At 41.0% G+C, this 22,672-nt stretch overlaps 1 protein-coding gene and 1 pseudogene across 1 annotated transcript; both read right to left on the bottom strand.

Moving 5' to 3' along the window:
• Nucleotides 1–9,630: 9,630 nt before the first annotated feature.
• Nucleotides 9,631–11,653, bottom strand: LOC147419922 (uncharacterized). Its single transcript, XM_086505859.1, has 9 exons — nucleotides 11,537–11,653; nucleotides 11,361–11,423; nucleotides 10,904–11,002; nucleotides 10,702–10,809; nucleotides 10,435–10,617; nucleotides 10,236–10,325; nucleotides 10,098–10,160; nucleotides 9,802–9,846; nucleotides 9,631–9,699 (listed from the first exon to the last, which is right to left on the bottom strand). Exons 1-9 carry the CDS (start codon nucleotides 11,651–11,653, stop codon nucleotides 9,631–9,633), a joined length of 837 nt encoding a protein of 278 aa, XP_086361985.1.
• A 99-nt stretch (nucleotides 11,654–11,752) lies between these two features.
• LOC147419921 (uncharacterized) lies at nucleotides 11,753–12,725 on the bottom strand (annotated as a pseudogene).
• Nucleotides 12,726–22,672: the final 9,947 nt, after the last annotated feature.

Raw genomic sequence — 22,672 nt, 5'->3', positions numbered from 1 at the left:
CCCCCCAGATTTCCTCCTCTCACTGTGTAGCAAGAACTAGCTCAAGGCCCACAAATCCTTCGTCGACCATCGCCACCAGCAAATATACCTCCCGTCCCACATGAGGAGGAAGAAAGAGGAGTCAACATCATCAAGCTAAAAGAGGTAATAGATGAGCATACTCTAAACTTTGATGTTATGCCGGCAGAAAAACGCACAAGAGCACATGATAAGGATGAAGACATGAGAAGTGAAGGAACAAATTTAGCCAGAAGGGACAAGAAGAAGAAGTCAAAGATGGAAGAAGCTGAAAGTAGTAGGAAGAAAAGATCAAGGCGAAGGGAAATTGGTATCAACGACTTCCCATTGGGAAAGGAGCTAGAGCCCTACAACATCCTGGAGGATTTACAAACCCAAAAGCCAAACATTTCATGGACTTAACTTCTACACCTATCAGCCAAAGTAATTAAGAAGGCAATGGCCAAAGTTGGTAAGTACAAGAATTCCAAAAAAGAAAGCAAATCTTTCCATTAAGGTTGTGGCCTCAAAGCTACAAAAGGATGTGGAACCCATTGTGGATGCTTACATAAGGGGTAAAAAGGTGTTTTATGTATATGTTGATGGTGGAGCTCAAATATGTGTGATCATGGAAAAATCAATGAACAGGTTAGGGCTTGAAATTACAAAGTCCTCTATTGTCAAGCTAGGCTAGCCAACAACTCAAGTGTGAAGTGTTTGGGGATCATTGAAAATGTAAAAGTCTCTGTATGTAACATAGATGCACGAGTGGATATGTATGTCATGCCAGCTAAGGGGGAGGGCTATCCCATCATCCTAGGGAGGCATTGGCTCATTGTTGTGAATGCAGATCAAAAATGGGGAAGTGGTCGTTTGATTCTTAAGAAGGGTCAACCGGTGGTGTATGATTGGGGAGAAGGAAAGCAACTAGATATCAACTATGAAACCACGGCAGATGAAGAGAGCGAGGAGGAGAGTCCTTACTTAAGTGATGAGGAAGCATCAACCAGTGCATCAACCAGTGAAGAGGAGTCTTCTTTGGAGGTAATGGGAATTGTATTCAACGCCAACACCCAAGATGTTTCTGTAGAAGAAAAGCCAAGAGACAGTCACACACGAGGGGATGAAAGATGCCACCACCTTGAAGAAGGATTTGAGAAGATGCTTGCAAAAGATCTTACTTGTGAGGAGAAGAGGTCCTACATCAATATGTTAAGGAGGTATCCCAATTTGTTTATCACTTATTACTCACAAATAAGAGGTGTAGATGTAATAGAGCATCGGATTGAATTGAAACTAGGGACCAAACCCGTGGCTCAAAAGTTAAGGCGACTAGGATCTGTGCAACAAAAGGCTCTCCTACAAGAAGTGAATCGACTCTTGAAGGCTGGCTTCATCTATCCAGTATCCGAATGGGTATCACCTATTGTAGTCACTCCCAAGAAGAATGGTAAGTGGAGGGTCTGCGTGGATTACAAACCCCTCAACGCTGCGACAAAGAGGGACCACTTCCCTCTCCCTTTCCAAGATGAAATTTTGAACGAAGTAGCAGGTCACGAATGCTACATGGTGTGTGATGGGTATTCAGGATATTTTCAAATTAGAATAGCAGAAGAGGACCAACCAAAAACCATATTCATCACACCTTGGGGATGTTTCGCATTCAGAGTAATGCCTTTTGGGCTCACCAATGCTTCTAGCACCTTCATGAGATTCACAATATTTGTATTTCAGCCATTCTTTGGAAAATCTATAAGAGTCTTTATGGATGATTTATGTATTTATAGTTGTAGATCACTTCACTACCAAAAGGTTGAAGAGGGGCTTAAGAGGCTCCATCAATTTGGGGGACAACTCAACCCAGAGAAGTGTCATATCGGTGAATCTCAGGGGTTTTTGCTAGGCCATGTGGTTTCTTCACAAGGAATTCAAGTGGATCCCTCTAAAGTAGAGGCCCTTTTGTCATTATCTCCACCAACAACAACTAAGGATCTAATGACCTTCAACCACAAAGTGAGGTACATGTCTCGCTTCATCCATCTCCTAGCAAAAGCCATCGCCCCTTTGCATAGGTTGGCAAGCCAATATACATTTGAATGGGGGAGGGAACATGCAAATTGTTTTGAGGAAGTGAAGGGCATTCTTAGCTCTCTCCCAATCCTAATGCCACCAGATCCAAAGGAGACCTACTATGTCACTCCAAGTGTAGGTTTGGAAGCAATTGGTGTTGTTTTGATGCAAAAAGATCCTAAAACATCATACATGAGGCCGATCTATTTTGCAAGCAAGGTGATGACTCCAGCCGAGAAGGGATACACTGAAATGGAGAAAGTGGTCTTTGCAATCTTGTTTGCGGTAAGGAAGTTTCGATCGTATCTTCTCCCTGTGCCATTTTTTTTTCTCACCTTAGAGCACAATCTACCATATGTAGTACAACACACGAGCCTCTCATCTAGAATAGCAGAGTGGGTGCTTGAACTCCAAGAATTTGAATACACTTTCCTTGTAGAAGATAGCACAAGAGCAGGACTTGCAGACATTCTCACCTACAAAGTCAGAGAAAGGGAAGGATCACGACTACAAAGAGAGGAAGGCTCAAAACAGTTCAAAGTGAAGGATATTGATAATGCCCATACTTTATGCTTTGACGGAGCTTATCAACGCCAACAAGACAAAGCAGCAGGGGGGATCATCATTTTAAACCCACAAAAGGAGGTAATGGTTAGAAAAGGTATCACTCTACCCAATGTTCACTCTAACAATGAGGCTGAGTATGCTGCTCCAACCCTTGGGTTAGAAGAATGCAAAGAATTAGGCATACAAAGACTTATTATAAAAGGTGATTCTTTGCTAGTGGTCAGGCAAATCCAAGGGACTTGGAGGTGCAAGAATCGTACATTGTTTGAGTGGCTTAGTAGTGTAAGAGCTTTGATGAAGGGTTTTAAAGCAACACAGGTACAACACAGTGTGAGAACTCATAACAAGGAAGCAGACTTACTCGCAAATGAAAAGACTCAAATGGCGGTAGGAAGTGTGAAACTATATGAACCCAAATATCAAGGTCAAGAGGACTTCAAAGACATTATCTTCTTTCTACAAGCAGGTGAGTGTCCCAAACACTTAGACAAGGTGCAAAGACATAGACTAGTTAAGAAGGCCACACCTTACCAGTTGATCGGGGATGATTTATATCACAAAGGGAAAGATTTGGTCTTAAAGAGAGTACCAGGTGTACAAGAGATAGAGAAAATTCTTCTTTCATGTCATGATGATGTCTGTGGTGGTCACTTTTCTCAAGATATTACAAGTAGGAAGATTTTACAAGCAGGGTTTATTTGGCCGAGCTTACATCGTGATGTCCAATACTGGTGTAAGGCATGTAAGCCATGCCAAATTGCTGGGGATAGACGACTAACATATGAGCCTCGAGTCCCAATTATATCTTATGGCCCTTTTGAAAAGTGGGGTGTGGATGCAATAGGTCCCCTACCTCGTACTTCTACAGGCAAGGTTTTCATCATCATGGGTGTTGACTACATGACATAATGGGCGGAAGCAACAAGCACAACCCAAATCACAACTGAAGAGGTATCAAAGTTTATTTTTGACCATATTTGTAGTAGGTTTGGAACACCCTTAGAAATCTTATCAAATCGAGGCCCGGGTTTTAGGGCCGACCTTCTAAATGATCTCTTGAGGAGGTTAAAAGTGAAACACCTGCATTCCACACCCTACTATCCTCAATGCAATGGATTGGTGGAAAAAGTGAATGGAATGATACGTAAGATCATTTCTAAGCAGGTTGTGGACCGGCCTAATGATTGGGATCGCCATTTGAAGGCTGCTCTTTGGGCGTATAGGACATCTTTCAAGGTATCTACCCAATTCACCCCTTTTCATCTAGTTTATGGACAGGAGGCACTTCTCCCCATTGAGGTAGAGCTCTCAAGCTTGTGCGTCCTTGCAAGAGTGGCAAAAAAACCAAAAGAGGTTCTACATGAAAGGATCTTAGATCTCCAACGACTTGAGCTAGATAGAGAAGAGTCCATTGATCACTACATCACCAAAGCGACAAGCCAAAGGGACAAAATCAACAAGAAGCTCAAGGGGAAAGGATTGAAGGAAGGTATGTTGGTTCTTCGCTATGATAACCGACTTGATACTCGACTTGACAAAAAGTTTTTGCAAAGATGGGAGGGACATTTCATGATAAAAACAAAGTTTGGGAATGGTAGTTACAGATTAGAAGATTTATCAGGAAAACTCCACAAGACCAGAGTCAATGGATGGAGATTAAAGCCCTACTTTCAACGTATCAATCCGTTGATAGGAAGTCATGTGCCTACATGGTCTAAGCTCCAAATTGGCATGGCTCCCTTCGGCTTGGCAAATGGTCCACCTATTTTTAAAGCTTTGATGTGCAAAGCAGAACCAACCTTGGAATCTGAACATACCCAAGGCAACCCTCCCATCTCCGATTTATGGGATTGAGGTAATGAAAAGTAGGTCTAATGGAATAAAAGAGTGCATGACACTCCTCCTATTAAAAAAAAGGTGGAAAAGGAAAAATGACAAAAAAAGAAGAAAAAGAAACAACACCGTCCTCCTAAAGATATGCATATCTCTAGGTTTGGGGGAGGGCTAATATGAGTGGCATAAAATGGTAACCATATTTTTGCAACATTTTTCAGCCTACTCAACGTTCTCTTCCTCATATGTGTATATATTTTTCTACGCTATTAAGTTATCTAGAGTAAATTCCCCCTCTTCGTTTAACCTTTGTGGCGACACATACATTGTACTCTTCCCAAAAATGTCACCTTAGTCATATATTTATATTACCACCCTTTTCTTTTTTTCTTTGTAAATAAAAGTAAGCATACAATAACTAACTATCTACCCCCAAACTTTCTTACCTCTTGTGAATTAGTAGTAGAAAAATAATATATCCATCTATCATCCCATATAGATAAATTACCATGGAAAATCAACTTTCCACTTGTCTTTACCAAAGATTATGGTCCATCTCTACAAGTCTTCTATGCCCCCTATATAGGTGGCCCAATATCTCTTAAGAATATACATATAGTTTTTCTCCTTTCAAAAGGACTCAAATTGTATATTCTTTTCACAAGAAAATAATATTGGGCCCTCCTCTATTTTTTTAAGCATCATACCCTTTTGAAAAAGCATGATTCCCCTTGGATGCATACAAGCAAAGGGCCCATACAAGAAGACTTGGAAGCAAAAGGTTCCCTAGCCTAGTGTGGACCTTCCAAACCGAGTTCCTTGGTGCATGGGTGTGAATAATAGTCCTAATCCACATCAAACATGTTGAGAAGGTCAAATTTGCCTTTTGAAGCATGTCATTCCGAGCTACAGGTAAAAAGTTATGGTCAAAATAGTGTAAATCTGTCAGATTCGCAGCAAAAGGGAACTGTAAATCAAGTAAATCAAGAGGGTGAGATCTTATTTTTCCCCTACTCATCTTCTAGAAGAGCAATGAGTGTTCAAGGTCACTTGCATGTGATGGGACCAACCTAAAGATGCTTTCTAAATGCCAAGACAGACAAGTTGAGATACCCCGTAGGAGCCACCCGTAGGGCCTCATGGTAGGGCCCACCTACATTATGCACCCCTATGGAGCCTTCACGGTCTAAAATGATATTTTCGGTGAATAAATAGTCCCTTTTATGTCCAATATTCAATGAGTGGTCAAAGGACACTTAATTAGGGCAAATCACTCACCCTAATTAAGTGTAGCATAATCCCACTCCTACACAACTATAAATAGCCCCCCTTGGAGAGACTCAAGGACACACACCTATATTTTCAACTTCATGTTGTTTCTTGATCAATAGTAGAGAAAACCCCAACTCTCCCTCTTTCACATCCTCCCTCCTAGCCCTCCTCTTTGGAGGACGTGCAACTCTATCCTCCATTCTTTCTATTCTACAATCTCTTACTCCATCAACCCAATAAATCATTTGTAGCACCTCAATAACTTGTAAATACATCATGATCTCTCTCATGGTTATGCTAATGATCATTAAATCATCTTCAACACTTTGAAGTGTCGCAATTCGTGATGGTTAGGCAGCGTCTGTCCTCCCCTTAAAAGGTGTGCGAGAAATCAAGTAAGTGTTCTATTCTCAATTTACCATTGGTTTGTTTCTCCACACTTATTCAATTGATCTAAAGAAATTTCTCACTCCAACTCTCTTTTTCTTCATTACATATGCATGTGGCTACCTCTCATGGTGATTGTATTTGTGTCACGGCATTGCATAGATGGAGATGAGCTCTCTATGCAAAGTGTGTTAGTTTGATGTAAGTGATTGTCTTGTGTGTTTGAGAGGCAAGTCTTGTGCGCATGATTTTTGTGATGAGTGCTTGAGAGAGGAGGAGTTTGGATGTATTATGGGTATTCTTATGGGGAGAAGGTGAATGCTATTCCACAAATTTCATATTTCATTTGATGCACGGCATTGGGTTGCATAATCGTTGATGGTGTTCAAGTGTCCAAAGTGTATATAGAGTAAGGGGGTTTTCAAAGTGTGTTGCTTGAGTGGGTGAGTGCAAGTGTTATTTTGATTGGTTTCCTTCTCCACTCCCAAAAGAAGGTGGTGCCCCAAGTAGTGTGCGTACCTCTTTACGAACATTTTGTGAGGGTAGGCCCATTGGTTTGGGTTTAGAGGCCCCATTTCAAAAGGTTTGCCCTCATAAAGTGGTGCCCCCATTGAGGAACATATTTCCAGGTTACCTTCAAATTTTTTAGTGATGAACAATGGAGTTCTCATCTATCCATTTCATTTTGCACAACACATTAGAGTAAATGTTCACATAGATAGAAAAGTCTTTTTCCAGCAACGCATTGTTTTTATGTTTGGTGCAGAAAGACTTAGAGAAATACTGGCATCACCCAATCCAATTATACTTCCAATCATCAAGTATGAAACTTCTCTTGATGTTCACATTTTCATTTTGTTTTAAAGGTAGGAACAAGGAGTGGTGATGGGGTGCTCAAGGGCCATATGAAGGAACGAGGTCTTCAAACCAACAACGAGGAGTAGCACATGAATCAGGATCAAAACAATGAAACTTTTATGCCTATTGTTCGGCAATCCGTTCATATAATCATTGCAACTAAGTTTAGGTTTCAATCTATCATAAGGAGGATATTTGGATCCACTTGCCTCAATGAAATCAATGCTTCAATTAATCCATTTATTCTACCTATGATAAAGTACGAATTAACAATGGATGTGTACATCTTCATTTTAATGTAATTAGATTTATAGTGTCAACAATCTTGTGCGGCCCGTAAGAGAAAAGTTTCTTTTTTTAAAAAAAAAATCAAAAAGTCTACACAAAATGTCAAGTTCTTTTCCCACGTTCTATGCAAGAAGTGGGGAAGATGCGCAAGAGTTTCTTGACAACTTGGAGATGGCACATCTCATATCCGGGAGAGATGAAGAGGAAGTAAAGCTACGAGCCTTCCCGTTGGTTCTAAAAGCAGAAGCTAAAGCATGGTATGAGACCTTGCAACACCAAATCAAGTCCAACTGGGAGAGACTGCGAGCAAGCTTCCTCTCCAAGTTCGGGCAAGGTGATACTTCTGAAGGACTATGGAAATGTCTTATTGGACATAACCAGGTATCACTTGAAGACTATCCATCTTATGAAGCAACCTTTGTCAATCTATGGGGTAGGTGGGAGGCTACATTAGAAAATCATGGTGGTTCACCTAACTTTCTAAAAAAAGAGAGATTCATGGTTGGCTTGTATCCACTTTTAAAGGGTAAAGTAGAGCTAAAATTCCCATCCACCTTCGAAGAAGCACATGAGGTAGCCATCATCAAGTTTAGAAAACTACACTTCCAAGCACATAGAGCACGGGGTTTGAATGAAGTGAGTGAGAGGGAGTCTTCACAAACCATGGAAGCACCAATTAGGGCCCCTCTTGCACAATCTTCACAAATAGGAGATAACTCTCAACAATAGGTTTTACAAAGGCTAACTCAATAGCTTGAGAACCTCACTCTGAATCTAGTACAGGGCCTACCTCAACAACGACAACCAAGAGAAGGGAATTGCAATCAACGAAGACAAGCTCAAGAGTTGCGATGTTGGAATTGCAATGAAATGGGCCATGGCATGTACAATTGTCCACATCCAAGGCGACTTCCGGGAGACATATATCCCCCCAGACTGCCTCCTCTCACTGTGTAGCAAGAACTAGCTCAAGGCCCACAAATCCTTCGTCGACCATCGCCACCAGCAAATATACCTCCCGTCCCACATGAGGAGGAAGAAAGAGGAGTCAACATCATCAAGCTAAAAGAGGTAATAGATGAGCATACTCTAAACTTTGATGTTATGCCGGCAGAAAAACGCACAAGAGCACATGATAAGGATGAAGACATGAGAAGTGAAGGAACAAATTTAGCCAGAAGGGACAAGAAGAAGAAGTCAAAGATGGAAGAAGCTGAAAGTAGTAGGAAGAAAAGATCAAGGCGAAGGGAAATTGGTATTAACGACTTCCCATTGGGAAAGGAGCTAGAGCCCTACAACATCCTAGAGGATTTACAAACCCAAAAGCCAAACATTTCATGGCCTTAACTTCTACACCTATCAGCCAAAGTAATTAAGAAGGCAATGGCCAAAGTTGGTAAGTACAAGAATTCCAAAAAAGAAAGCAAATCTTTCCATTAAGGTTGTGGCCTCAAAGCTACAAAAAGATGTGGAACCCATTGTGGATGCTTACATAAGGGGTAAAAAGGTTTCTAATGTATATGTTGATGGTGGAGCTCAAATATGTGTGATCATGGAAAAATCAATGAACAGGTTAGGGCTTGAAATTACAAAGTCCTCTATTGTCAAGCTAGGCTAGCCAACAACTCAAGTGTGAAGTGTTTGGGGATCATTGAAAATGTAAAAGTCTCTGTATGTAACATAGATGCACGAGTGGATATGTATGTCATGACAGCTAAGGGGGAGGGCTATCCCATCATCCTAGGGAGGCATTGGCTCATTGTTGTGAATGCAGATCAAAAATGGGGAAGTGGTCGTTTGATTCTTAAGAAGGGTCAACCGGTGGTGTATGATTGGGGAGAAGGAAAGCAACTAGATATCAACTATGAAACCACGGCAGATGAAGAGAGCGAGGAGGAGAGTCCTTACTTAAGTGATGAGGAAGCATCAACCAGTGCATCAACCAATGAAGAGGAGTCTTCTTTGGAGGTACTGGGAATTGTATTCAACGCCAACACCCAAGATGTTCAAGTGTCCAAAGTGTATATAGAGTAAGGGGCTTTTCAAAGTGAGTTGCTTGAGTGGGTGTGTGCAAGTGTTATTTTGATTGGTTTCCTTCTCCACTCCCAAAAGAAGGTGGTGCCCCAAGTAGTGTGTGTACCTCTTTACGAACATTTTGTGAGGGTAGGCCCATTGGTTTGGGTTTAGAGGCCCCATTTCAAAAAGCTCGCCCTCACTATGAATCTTGCTGGAGTCTTTATAGGCCTAGAGGACCTTGATGTAGGTACTTTCTGCCAAAATTGTGTAAAAATAGACACACATTTAGTAGTTGTTAGATAGTGACCTACAATAAGCATTACTCTTTAACCAATGTAAGATTTAAGGTGAAAACCACACCACATATGTCTTAGGACTAGTTAACAAGTTGTTGGTTAGGTTATCAAAGGCCTACAAAAAATTAACAAACAATGGAGTAAGTGGCAACTTCACAAATAAGAAAGGAAACTACTTCATAGTTTTACAAACTGTGTAAAGAGTGCACGGAATTACCTGCCTCTTCTTTGAGGCATTTTGATGTATTAAGCCATTAAAGGCCTAAAAGAAAATGCAAGATTTTTTAGTATGTACCTTATTTAAGCCATATTACATAACTTTAAGATAGTGTAACATGCAATCAATACGATACCCTTTCCTTTTTTCAGGTGCAAAGACCTTTTAGAAAGATTTCATTGACTTGATATTTTTGTCTTTAGGAATCCTAATATTTTTCATTTGCATATCAAGCATAAACCACATTGTTTTTTGTGAGAACACATAGGCACACGGTCTCAAATCTAAAGACATACCATCATCTTGTTGATACTTGCAAATTTTATCTCCTTATCCCTTTCATTAGGATTTTCACAAAGCTGCAGCACACAAAATGTCAATTCTAAAAGCATTAAAAAAGGAATGGTACTTAAGTAGGAAAAGCCTTTACATACCCTTGGGTTTGAGTTATTTAACTCCAACACATTTTCCTCCTCATAATCCACAAAAACATGGGTGGAAGTAGTTGCATCTAGGTCTTCATGCTGCACATTTTCCATGAACACAGTATGAGTTTAGAGAACTTACTAGGTGATGTGTCAAAGCTTTTATATTTATTTATTCAAGTCATCTATACAAGAGTTCTCCACTTACCAATTCACTTGGCTTTTCCCCCTTTGTAATGGTGGCCTCTTCCACTTTAGAATTAGCAAGTTTGTTGTTTCTTTTCACCACTTCACTAGGAATCTTCACCTCATCAATTGTGGCTTCTTCCACCTCAAGGATATTTCCATTGTATAATGGGATCCTATAGAACTTAGTGAGAATCTCCTTTTCCTAAAAAGTATTGATAAGATCATGTCATAAAATTCATCTTTAAAAAAATAAGTTTGAAAGTAACATACACTTTGAGTGACTAACCGCCAATGGATTTGATCCTCCTAGCCCCATAAACTTTTCATGTTTGTGTGGAATCACATCATACTTGCATAACAATGTTTCATTCACATGGTCGCCATGAGTCTTTGCCTATAACATAACAAAAACAAGCTAGAAGTTAGTGGCATGCTTAAACAAGGAGTGAGTATCATAATTGAGGTTGTAATGATTCAATTGTGGCCACCTCTTGTTTTGATCCTTGTGTCTCAAGCATAACCATGTGCTCCTTCACTTGCATGTCATCACAATCAATATCTATGCAAAAACTTTGGCTTCCTTCATTCTATTTTAGAAGAAGGGTGAAAGCGTGCTTTGGTGGTACAAAAAAAGGACCTACTTTACTTCTACCAATGAAAAAGTGGGGACTGGTAAAAATTTTGTAGTTTAGGTCAAAACTTTTTGGACCTTGTGGTTTTAGATTCTTCTTTTGAAGATCTATCCATTGATATATAGTATGATAGGTAGTTTTTCATGTGACATATAGAAATTCTAACTCAAAGATTTGTCAAGGGTGCTGTCAAGGATAGTCCTTTTTGTACCACCAAAGCATGCTTTTAGCTAGAAGTAAAAATGAACAAAGTAAGAACCTCAAATATGGTAATCTAACAACTATAAATCAGCATGTAATTAATTACTCTTACCATGTTTGTAGTGCTATCATTATGGTAATAACTAGCCCCTCCGCTAGATATGGTGCTACAATCCTTATGATTTGTACCAAGAGAGCATAACCATGAGATAAATATGACATGTGCAAAACTTAAAGTGGACAATAAAAAGTCATATCTAGTTAAAAAACATATAATGTATATCTTACCATTGTACTAGCACTCCCATTCAATGGCTCAGGGATATAACAATCTTCCACAAAAGTTTTCGTAAAAGGGTCTCCTCCATCTTCATCTACGTGATTAGCATAAGAGGATATGCTCATGGGATCACCATAGGTGGTGTGCTTTGGCTAAACAAGCAAAGTATGCATCAAAGTGTCAAGTTACCAAATAAAAATACAATGTTTTTTTGTAAATAATCTTTAATCTTTTACATCATGCATATAAGTCTCTTCAAAGGGATGCCTTTGACCACAAGATTGTGTGGCATGACGGTGCACAATGTTTGAGGAGCTTGTGAAGGTATTTTGTCAACATAGCATGGAAGGAAAATAATCAAAAATTAGCTCACAAACTAAGAAACATTGTGGAAACACACTCACAAACACACACACACACACACACACACACACACACATTGAGCTCACATTAAAGATGTTTAAGAAAAAAATTAAAAGCAACTCATGTACTTACATACCTTGGGAGGATCTTCAAAGTGAGAGCACTCTTCATAAATTGGAGCATGGAGGTGCCCTCGAGTGCTTTCATGGAGCTATCTTGACAGGGATAGAACCGTTGTCTCCTTGGGTCTATAGTAAGTGGGCTAAGCAAAGGAGGAATTTTCTCTACATTTCCCAAGCACAAACATTTTTTTGGGTTTCTTTGCGCATGCCTCCATTCTAAGACCTTCTCATACACATATTTGACACTCCAATCAAGCTTTACATCTTTTGCAAACACTAGAGTTTTCAACTCATGCATCTTTCCCTTGATGAATTCCATCAAATTAGTTGAAATCAATGGATCTTTTTGCAAGTTAATTTGTGTGAATGCACGCTTCTCTAAATCCCCAAAACCTTCTTTGAACCAACCTCCAATTTTTCTCATGCTTTCATTGTAAGAAAAATGTTATTTGTCCCAATATTTTTTAAGGAAAGCTTTTCCTACAAGAGAATGTTCATGTTTGACGGTAGATGGATAGAAAACCTGTTTGCGTGTCACTCGTACAGCATCGGCGTGAAGATACTTCATCTCATGAAACATTTGTAGGTGATCATGATCTTCATTTTCGATTGGATGATGAATAATCCTTCGAGGATCTCTCCTAATACTTGGAGCATGTGTGTGTGAACTAGGATTATCATTGAGGATATGCTTGCTCCATCCTAAAAGCATGTGGCGATGCAAAAATCTTGTTATTCCAAGCTCTATCCAACCTTCGAATGTCATATATAAGAGTGTTTTGCCGTTGATGCCACTTGATGACACCACTTGGGAGTACTCGCTTGTGACACAAAACTCCTCCACAAAATCTACTACTTTTCGGTTATCCCACAATGCAATGCTTGTGATGCTTTCATTGCTACATAAAATACAATTGCAAAATATCAATACTCTCTCTCTCTCTCTCTCTCTCTCTCTCTCTCTCTCTCTCTCTCTCTCTCTCTCTCTCTCTCTCCATCCACACAATTATAAACTTATACACACAATCCCAGGGGATTCACTATTAGTAATGGGGGGATGTCACCTACGTGCATCAAAATTAGAGAAACCCCCCTATGTACGGTATCTTACTTGTTAACCTACCCCCCTACATACGGACAAGATACAGGCGTTCTCGCAATGAGCCATCCCCCCTCATACGGATTTCATACAGAATGTAATGACCCACTACTAGTAACATAAAAATTTTAGAAGCACATGCTTTTGCAAAAATACATGTTGAACTGCAAATGAATAGAAATGTACATTGTAGTGTGTTTTCATTTGCAATAGATGCTAGGAGAAAAAAACATGAAAAGCAATAAATATATTGAATACTAAATTAAAATAAACCAATCATTTCAATGTAATTTGTCAAAAAACAAATAGCATTTGTCTTGTAAACTGATACAAATCTCAATTTCAAAATATAAGATACTAGCCACCTACTTAGTAGGCTTCCCACATGGGATTTAAGACACACATATGAAATGGATTGTTCTCTAAATAACAAATAATGCATAATCTTAAACAACCATGAAAAAATTCACTCATCAAATTAAAACACATTACAAAACAACCCATTAAAAGGTTAATCTTTTTAAACAAAAACAATTATATGTGATGTGAATGCACGTCTATGCTTAAGCAAAATCCACTTTTAAAAAAGCACCATCTGTATTTAATTTTGAATTTATATATAAAATATAAATCTTAAAAATTTCGCGAGAGTCTTCTTTGTACGGAGACCTCTTTCTCAAAAAAAATCAGTAAGCCCTTTTCTTGAGCTCCCAGATGGGATTTTCATCACATAATTTCTTTTTCCAAAAAAACTGTCCACCTCATCTTGGGCTCCCACTTGGGATTTAAGGATTATCTTACACGTTAAAATCAAACACATTTTCAATAGAGTCAAAGTAATCTAACTTCAAAGTGGTGATATGACACATAGACCCAAGGTATGCTAGACGTCTCTTGGCAAGAAACCATAGCTCAAGATGACACACCCGATCAAGTCATATGACCATGTGGAAAATTGAGACTATAGAATTTGTAACTACATGTAAAAGAAACTAACGACCTTAAAATATTTAACGCTTTTTATCGTAAAAAGAAGCACAAGTACACATTTGGTAAGAATGGATAGTTAAGAGACCTGGTCAAGCCATATGGATAGCTAGAAGAACTGAAGGTAAAAATCGATAGCTTAAGATGGCACGCCCAGTCAAGCTATATGACCATGTAACAAATTGAGACTATATTTTTAATTATATACAAAATAAAGACATTGTGTATGTGTGACACATAAACCCAAGGTATGCTAGACGTGTCTATATTTGTAATTATATACAAAATAAAAACATTGTGTATGTGTGACACATAGACCCAAGGTGTGCTAGACGTGTCTTGACAAGAAACTATAGCTCAAAGGTAACACACCCGGTGAAGCCATATGACCATGTGGAAAATTGAGACTATAGAATTTGTAACTACATGTCAAAGAAATTAACGATCTTAAAATCTTTAATGCTATGATGTCACACATCTAGTTTGAGATTAAGTACATTCTTTATTGAGTTATACAACACTACCACCCCAAATTGTGAGTCTAACTTGCAAAATCTACGCTAGATTTTGAGCTTGCCTTGAAAAAATTTGACGAAATGTGACAAGATTTAGTGTAACTACCGATAGATGCTTCAAACTATGATCTAAAAGCCGATTTAATGCATCGAATAGGTAACGAGAGGCTCATGGAGTCAACAACATTGGCGGATATAGTGGAAGAAGTCGGGACTTGGACGTAAGCTCTAGTAGGTCGAGACGTCAGGACTAAATGTCACTGATTAGCAGGTCAAGAATCAGCCGCCATAGCTTAAGCCTAAGGGCATTGAGAAGGGAAAAATGAGTCCACGACTAAAGTGAACTGAGAACTCACTCTGCGTTTGGCAATTGCTTCACTTGCAAGGTGCTGGCCTCCCATCGTGAGCTTCAACACAAACTCCTCCTTGCATCGTCATCATCCTTGCCAAAGAAGTCTAAAAAGAGGAAGCTTAATAAGATGAGGCCCAAGGAAGCCGTTGAGAACTCGAAATTGCTTCGGGAGATAGAGCTCAAAACTACAAAACAACTACAAAACAAAGGCTTCAAAGCAGGCAGTCACAGATTTAATTGATCAGTAGAGAAAAGCTAGCTTTTTTATGAGATGTAGCTATAGTAGAAAGAAAAAACCGTCGTTCCAGGTATACAAGATACCATCAACCAGTTCGGTAGGATTAATAACACAATGCTGAAGACATTGAAGCTTCTGCCACTACAAAAGCTTGCATCATAGTGTATAGACAAACATCTCAAGCATAGAAACAATATACAGTTTACAGATCAACATTAATTGAAGAAAGAGTTTGTGGCAAACCCTTGCTAGCTTGAAACAAATTTGGAATCTAGCACTGGTTAGGAGTGGTGAGCGTAGATCTAAAGCCAATGTCTACCAAGTGAGGGGGGATACTAGGAAGCTAGAGAAGTTAGAACAGCAGCGGTGAAAATTTCACTTAAAGAAATCTGACAACCTTCACTGAGGACAGATCTAAACATTGTTTTCAAACCTTCACTGAGGAAGGATCTAAAAATTATTTTCAAACAAGATGACTGCACAAGCTAGCTACATCGTCAAATATAAATAAAACTGACAACAAAATCATTATACCAGACATAAATGGAACTGTACCATCGGAGAAATGAAAAAGAAGGCATGACAAAACATCATTCCATAGAATAAAATAGAATAAAGAACGATAGAATGAGATCTTAAAGGCACTCACCTTGAAGGCAGCCATAGTTTTCAGCCTCTTTACAGACAACGTCAAGGACATAATCAATGAGCTCCGCGACTTTGGTGTAGTGACCCTTGGGCCCAGTTGTTGCCAGCTCCAGACTGTCCCAAGAGGAAGTTATCAGCGTGGAAGATCTGCCCATAGGGGCTGTTGTTCGAACACTATCCATAGTACCTAGCTCCAGATCCATGAGCATGGCACGAGGCACATAACACAACACTGATTGGTAGCTTCCCATCATCCACATACACCTTCACATTCTCTTTTGCAATCCCGGGCATATCCATTCTGAATCTCACAACATTTTCATCTTGTGCATTAGCCCAAGCTCTCCTCTGAGTGGGCAGGGAGATGCGACATGGAACAACATAAACATCTGTTGTATCATCAACAGCCTGCACTGCATTGTCAAACTTTGCAAGAAGCAAGAACAAGACAAATGTTTTAAAATTGGTAAGAAAAGAGGACAAGAAGCAAACTCTAATGTTCATTAAAGATATGGCCAGCACTTAAAGAAAGAAAAATTTTACAAAATATATGTAAATGTCCTAGGATTCAGCCAAAACCAACCAAACTTACACCCAGAATAGCCCTTAGACCTACTTCTAGTTGTCAAGTGCAACACGAGAGACACTGGGAGAGTGTGGTGAGGGCCAATCGGAACAAGAATTCTTGTTTCAAAGATCATGCTGGCCACCACTGGTCTCCCGACCATGGAGGCATTAAAGCTTCCTCATATGTCCATACTAGGAGTATCAACACGCTTACAAAGCCTACAAATTAACTGATGCTACTAAAACAAACTGATGCTACCATCTGCCACAAACTGATGCTACTAAAACAAAACTAAGATCCACCAATAGCCTAGTTCAAAAAAGTGTTATAAAAGCGGCTTCTGGCTACAACATCCAGCAGGAAAACGCAAAGTAAAAGCCTAAACATAGATATCGTACCTCATCAAAAACAAGTAGCGCTCCAGTTTCATCACAACACTTCCGCAGGCCCTTGAGGAAAGCCATCATTGCTGGAAAAATTCCACCCTCTCCTTGCATCGGTTCCACAAAGACCGCTGCCATTTTACCCCGTTTAATGGAAGATTGTGCTGCCTCCAAATTGCCAAATTCTACAAATTGCACCCCTGGCATGATAGGCTCAAAGGGAGCAGGATATTTTTATTTACTGGTGAGTGCAAGGGCCCCAATAGTCCGCCCATGGAAACTATTTGTGAAGGCTACAAACTCTGTAGTGGAATGCTCTTTTTCAAACTTGAACCACTGTGATTCCCCATTCTCATTCACTTTAACTCTCTGATATTTCCGAGCAAACTTTATAGCAGCCTCATTTGCTTCTGTACCAGAATTACAAAAAAACACACGATCTGCGAAAGATGATTCCACCAAGCGCTCAACTAACTTTACCTGCAAGTTTGCATTTGACAAAATGATCAGTTTCAACCAAGCAATTTCAACTTTTAACGTAACCATGTTGTGACTACAAATCTTCAAAATAGGAAACACTACAAAAAGTAGTTACATACACAGACACATTTAATCATGGCACAAACATTTTAGGGAGATAGTGTAACATTTAATGGCCTAAAATCTTATGTGTAGCGGAAATTAGCATGAACATAGAGGGCATTTCATTAGAATAGATTCCTAATGAGAATTACAAGAGTGCTTGGGTGGAGAGAGCAACAAAAAGCATAACACCTAGTTAGATAGCATCGACAATACTTTCAAAAGAGAGAGAAATTAAGCTATTGACAACAGTTGAGGACCGGATTTGCATGAGCCGGTCCCCCCTCCAAAAGGCTTTGTATTATGGTTTCTCCCATCAAGAGAGACATTGTACAATACAATTCTTTGTGTTCCTTCAAGATTAGCTAGTGCAATGAAGATGGAAGCTTCATGCACCAAGCAAAACACTTAATCAAACACAACTTGAATTATCCCCGTTCTCAGACCCAAGACCTCACACACCTTCGAAGATGGTGTGTTAACCCTCGTGGCTCACGGACACCCTATCGCCTACGACGGACACTGTAACCGTATTATTTATTTAAGTAGAGTCAGGCACCGGGCTTCTCGGTCCAATAGGGAAAGGTAGAGTGATCGCCGATGAGAGGCGCACTCTAACACGAACATGCTAGGGTTAGTTGGCTAAGCATGGGCGCCCAAGTGTGAATGGGGTGAGCTCACATAAAAGCCAATTAAACCTAAAATTGAGTCATTCTCTCATTGTGCAATAGAAGCTGCTCTTGCTCCATCTCCACCTTCTCCTTCACCATCTCTTTGTGTGTGTGTGCGTGTGTGTGTGTGTGTGTGTGTGTGTGTGTGTGTGTGTGTGTGTGTGTGTGTGTGTGTGTGTGAGAGAGAGAGAGAGAGAGAGAGAGAGAGAGAGTGAGAGTGTGTGTGCGATCGAGCGTTGCGGCGGCACGACGGCGGCGAGGCGGTTGAGCGCAGCGTAGCGGCGTCTCCCTCTTCTTCGCGGCGAGGAATCCTCTACGGCAGGAGCATAAGGCGGTGAGTGACACACCATTGCCCTCTTTGAGCTTACTAGTTAAACTAGTTGTGTGCTTGGAGCCGTCTGCGGCTCGTACACGGTGTATCGGCAAGTCCCTTGCTTCGACAGTGCGGCAAGGAGCGCACATTTTTGGCGCCGCTACCGGGGAATAGCCCTGCACTAAGCCCAAGAGGCACTTTGTGCTTCTTGTATGAGTGGTTTGCAGTAGGAAAGAAGAGGGAGAGGAAGGCGTATTTTTTCTGCAAGTTGTTAATTCTGTTTTTCTGTTGCGCACAGTTTGCATTTTCTGTGTTTTCTGCTGCGTACATTTAGTATTAGTTAGACAATTAGCAAAATTCTGTTTTTCTGTTTACACACAGTTAGCATTTCTTGCTTTTTTTTTGCATTTTCTGTGTTTTCACTGCACAGTTCTGTCAAGTTTCAATTTCTGCATTTTCTATGTTTTCTGTGCTTTTTGGTTTGTGCACAGTTAGGCGCACAGTTAGTTAATTAAGTAGGTTAGTAATTAGGTGAACCACTGATTAGCCGCTCAGTAGGTAGGTGGGACAGTAAATAGTTAAGTGAGGTCAACGCGCACCAAAACGCGTACCAAATAATGTCTCAAAAAAAAAATGAAAAAAAAAATCTGAAAAAAATTTCTTTTTTTTTTGAAAAAAAAAAGAAAACCGAAAAATAAAAACGTGAGCGAGGGGGAGGTTAGATTTTCGAAAATAAAAAACGTGAGTTATAAGAACGAACGGGTTGGGTTGTATAAAAGTTAGATCGGGATCGGGATAATTTGCCCAAGCCCAAGCCCAAGCCCAAGCCTCAGTCCTCAGTCTTATGATATATACTAGACTCACTCTTATATATATACCCTACCTCCTCAAGAGGGAATGAGAGCATGTGGGACAAGTCCTCCACTCTCCTCCCTTCTCTTCCCACTTGCACCTTTAGACTTGCTATTTGGAGCCTAGTTCCCCAGCTAGGAAAAGACTGTTTTGGGATTTTCTGGAGCAAAATAGAACCAAACGGTGGGCTGTAAAGCACAGCCCGTCCCTCCTAGCGATACGCTCGTTTCGAGCTATCACACGGCCCATTCCACGACACGCTCTAAAAAATATAGCAAAAAAAAACACGCTAAAAACTAGTCACAAGGCCTCCTAGAGCAGCTTTTTGACACCTTAGGGTATCAGCACTTACGCTCTGGGCGGGTGCTAGAACACGAGCATATTGAGGGTGTCTCTGTTCATACGGACACCCATTACCCATCCACGATAGGATCTAGACCCTTAGCGGGGACACAAGGTAGCACCACCCAAGACCCTAAAATAGCCGCTAGTGATTCCTCCTCCGACTCAGAAATCATGGAAGCATACCCTACCCAAAACACTGAGAGAGAAGGCCATGCACCTCCCGAAGCTCCACAGCCTAGTACTAGTATGTTTAGCCGTTTCATGGAAACATTAGGTAGAGCTACTCGCTCGGAACCTGATGCAAATGAAGCACACGAAGGGGGTGGGGAAGTGGACTCTCCTTTCACATCGCACGTGGACCCCACACCCCCAAAGAGTGTCCATGTGGATATCCTGCCAACTTCTTACCAAGAAGGCTCTGTTGAGCTGCCTCCTTCAGAAGTTCCCTCTAGAGTACCGTTGGTGACAAGTAAAACCACGGGGAGCAACATTGCTTCTACCTCACAAGAAACCGTTAACACGTCGACTCTAGAAGGATTGTTCATTAATGATCATTGGACATACGACCTCCACACTGAGGTGTTGACGGATCTACACTCTGGCCACGCCTACCATGTAGGATGGATAGAGATTGTACAATCCACCTCTAGTGCCACAAGCATCGAAGATCAACAGAAAATGATCTGTAATGTTATCCATGGCATTATTCAATCAGAAAGGCAAAACCAAGGGGTAAATATACTCTCAACTGGCCCCATGAGATTTCTGGATACGAGCAAGGCTCAACAGCCTACTCTATCACAAATGGAGACTCCTCTAATGAGCCCCATGGACCCATCTTACGTCATTTCACCTGGGGTCTCTATGCAATTTGAGCCTCCGAGCGACAACTTTAGCTTCCCTAACTTGGATCAACCCTCTATTAAGGAAAACCCAGTGCTCACTCCAGGGATAAGCCTGACAGAGAATGTACCGATGACATCTACGGTTAGCGCAGTGCCACTACCTAGTGTCGTAGTACCTAATATGGGGCCTCAACCGTATGTGCCTCTAGCCCCTTATGCACACATGGCCCCCACACCTCCAATTGTACCACTTGTTTATGCTCCTCGAGTGCCGCTCCCTAGCCCTTATCCGAGTGGACCTATGCCCGGTTATGTTCCATATCCTCCATCATCCACACATATGCCAAGACCGGTACACGTCCCTCTCCCACATATGATTCCAAGAGTACCTCCACCGGCCCTGCCTCCTCACATAGGTGACTTGGCAGCGTTTGCTCAAACCATAGGTCGATCTATCGCGGAAAATATGCGTCATGCATCTGATAGAGAGCCTAGAAGTAAGGCAGTACAAATTGCCAAACTCATGCAAAAATTCAATGGGGACGAAGATGCTAGGAAACACATTGAAGTGTTTGAACAAGTATGTGATTCCTTAGGGGAACGCAACGAACTACATAAGTGCAATGCCTTAAGCTTGACATTAAGTGGGAAGGCTGGAGATTGGTATAGGACCCTAAGGGTGGACGAGAAAACAATCTACCCTACCCTTCGAAGGTTGTTTCTAAAGGAGTACATACGAGAAGGTGTGCTTTGGGGTGTAGCATCTAAGCTACAGAAGGCCGAATGTAAGGAAGGAGAGTCAGTAAGGGACTTCATTAGTCGTCTAAAGCACTTAAACTCTCGCTGCCCTATAAATGAGCGCTTCAACAATAACCAACTGCTTGATCGATTCATTCAAGGGTTGAGGAATGAAGGAATCTATAATGGACTAGTGATTAGAGGTATCACAACCTGGGAAGATGTCACTGCTAATGCAATCCAATTAGAGGACAACTTGATGATAGCAGGCATGAGGGTGTCTACTGACACGAGATCCACTAGCTCACAAGCCATTGAGTATGAACCCATGACTGCAAAGCCCATTGCCAATGAGCCAAAGGTATTTGAGACATTCTTGATAGACCTCACCAAGGCAATCCAAGAGTCTCTTAAGGATAATCGACCTCCTCAAAATAGTCACATGTATCCAAGAAGGGAGCAACAATGGTGTTCCATTTGCTTAGGTCCACATAGCACTAGTGAGTGCCCTATGTTTAGAGTAAAATTTAATGGAAATTGCAACGCATGTGGTAGGTATGGTCACCAAGCTAAGGATTGTTTAATGATCAAACACATTATGGCAAATAGACCACCTGTAGCCTGGACGGATGCACCTCGAGCTCCTGTATTGATGCCTGCTCCACCTGTTGAGCAACTACCGCAACACATGGTCCCTAGACCTCAAAATGTTGTACAAGCTACACCGCTACCACCTCCTGTGCTAGGACCGCAGCCCCTGCATCCAAGAGTCGCCCCTATGAACCAAGTGGGTTGCGAGCCATCAAATGCTTATGCAGATGGCTGTGAGGAGGAAATAGACACTAGTATTGCCTACGGACTTGATACATTGGAAGAGTGTCCTATATACTACATGGAAGATTGTTGGGGGCAAGTCAAGCCGGTTTATCAAGCTGCTGCTCTCACATCCAGAGGTCAAAATATCAACACCCAGGCTAAGAGGCCACCTCTTCAATGCTACGAGTGTGGTGGACCACATCGGGCAGCGGAGTGCCCTATTAGGCTGCAAAAGAATGCTGCACAGATGCAAATGAATCAAGGGAGCACGTCTGCAATGCCAATACTCACATGTAATCGTTGTGGCATAGATCACTTGATTTCCCAATGCCCCTATAACCCAAATGCGCCTAAAATCACACCCCTAAATTTGGTCGAAATTGCTAGTGTGACATCGCCAATACCACCCGTCGCACCCGCTTATGCGATTACACGGTCCATGCTTCAAGGGCCAGGCCATATCCTCGAAGAGAGAGATACCGCGTCAGTTATCCAAGCAAAGAAAAAGAAGACGCGAAGGAAGAGGTCGCAGAATACGGGAAATTCAAAGCAAAGTTCCAAAACAAACATAGGAACAGGAGATGACCCCGTGTATATGAATGACCTCGAGGATGATTCAGATTCAATCGAGACAATGGAGACTAGAACCAATACCACAAAGGGAAAGACCAACAAAGAAAACCGTAACATGGAACCAAATGAAAACC

This window comes from Adiantum capillus-veneris, chromosome 29 (assembly GCF_014529385.1).
Source record: "Adiantum capillus-veneris isolate H3 chromosome 29, ASM1452938v2, whole genome shotgun sequence".
Lineage (NCBI taxonomy): Eukaryota > Viridiplantae > Streptophyta > Polypodiopsida > Polypodiales > Pteridaceae > Adiantum > Adiantum capillus-veneris.
This window is presented reverse-complemented; position numbering and strand designations above follow the sequence as displayed.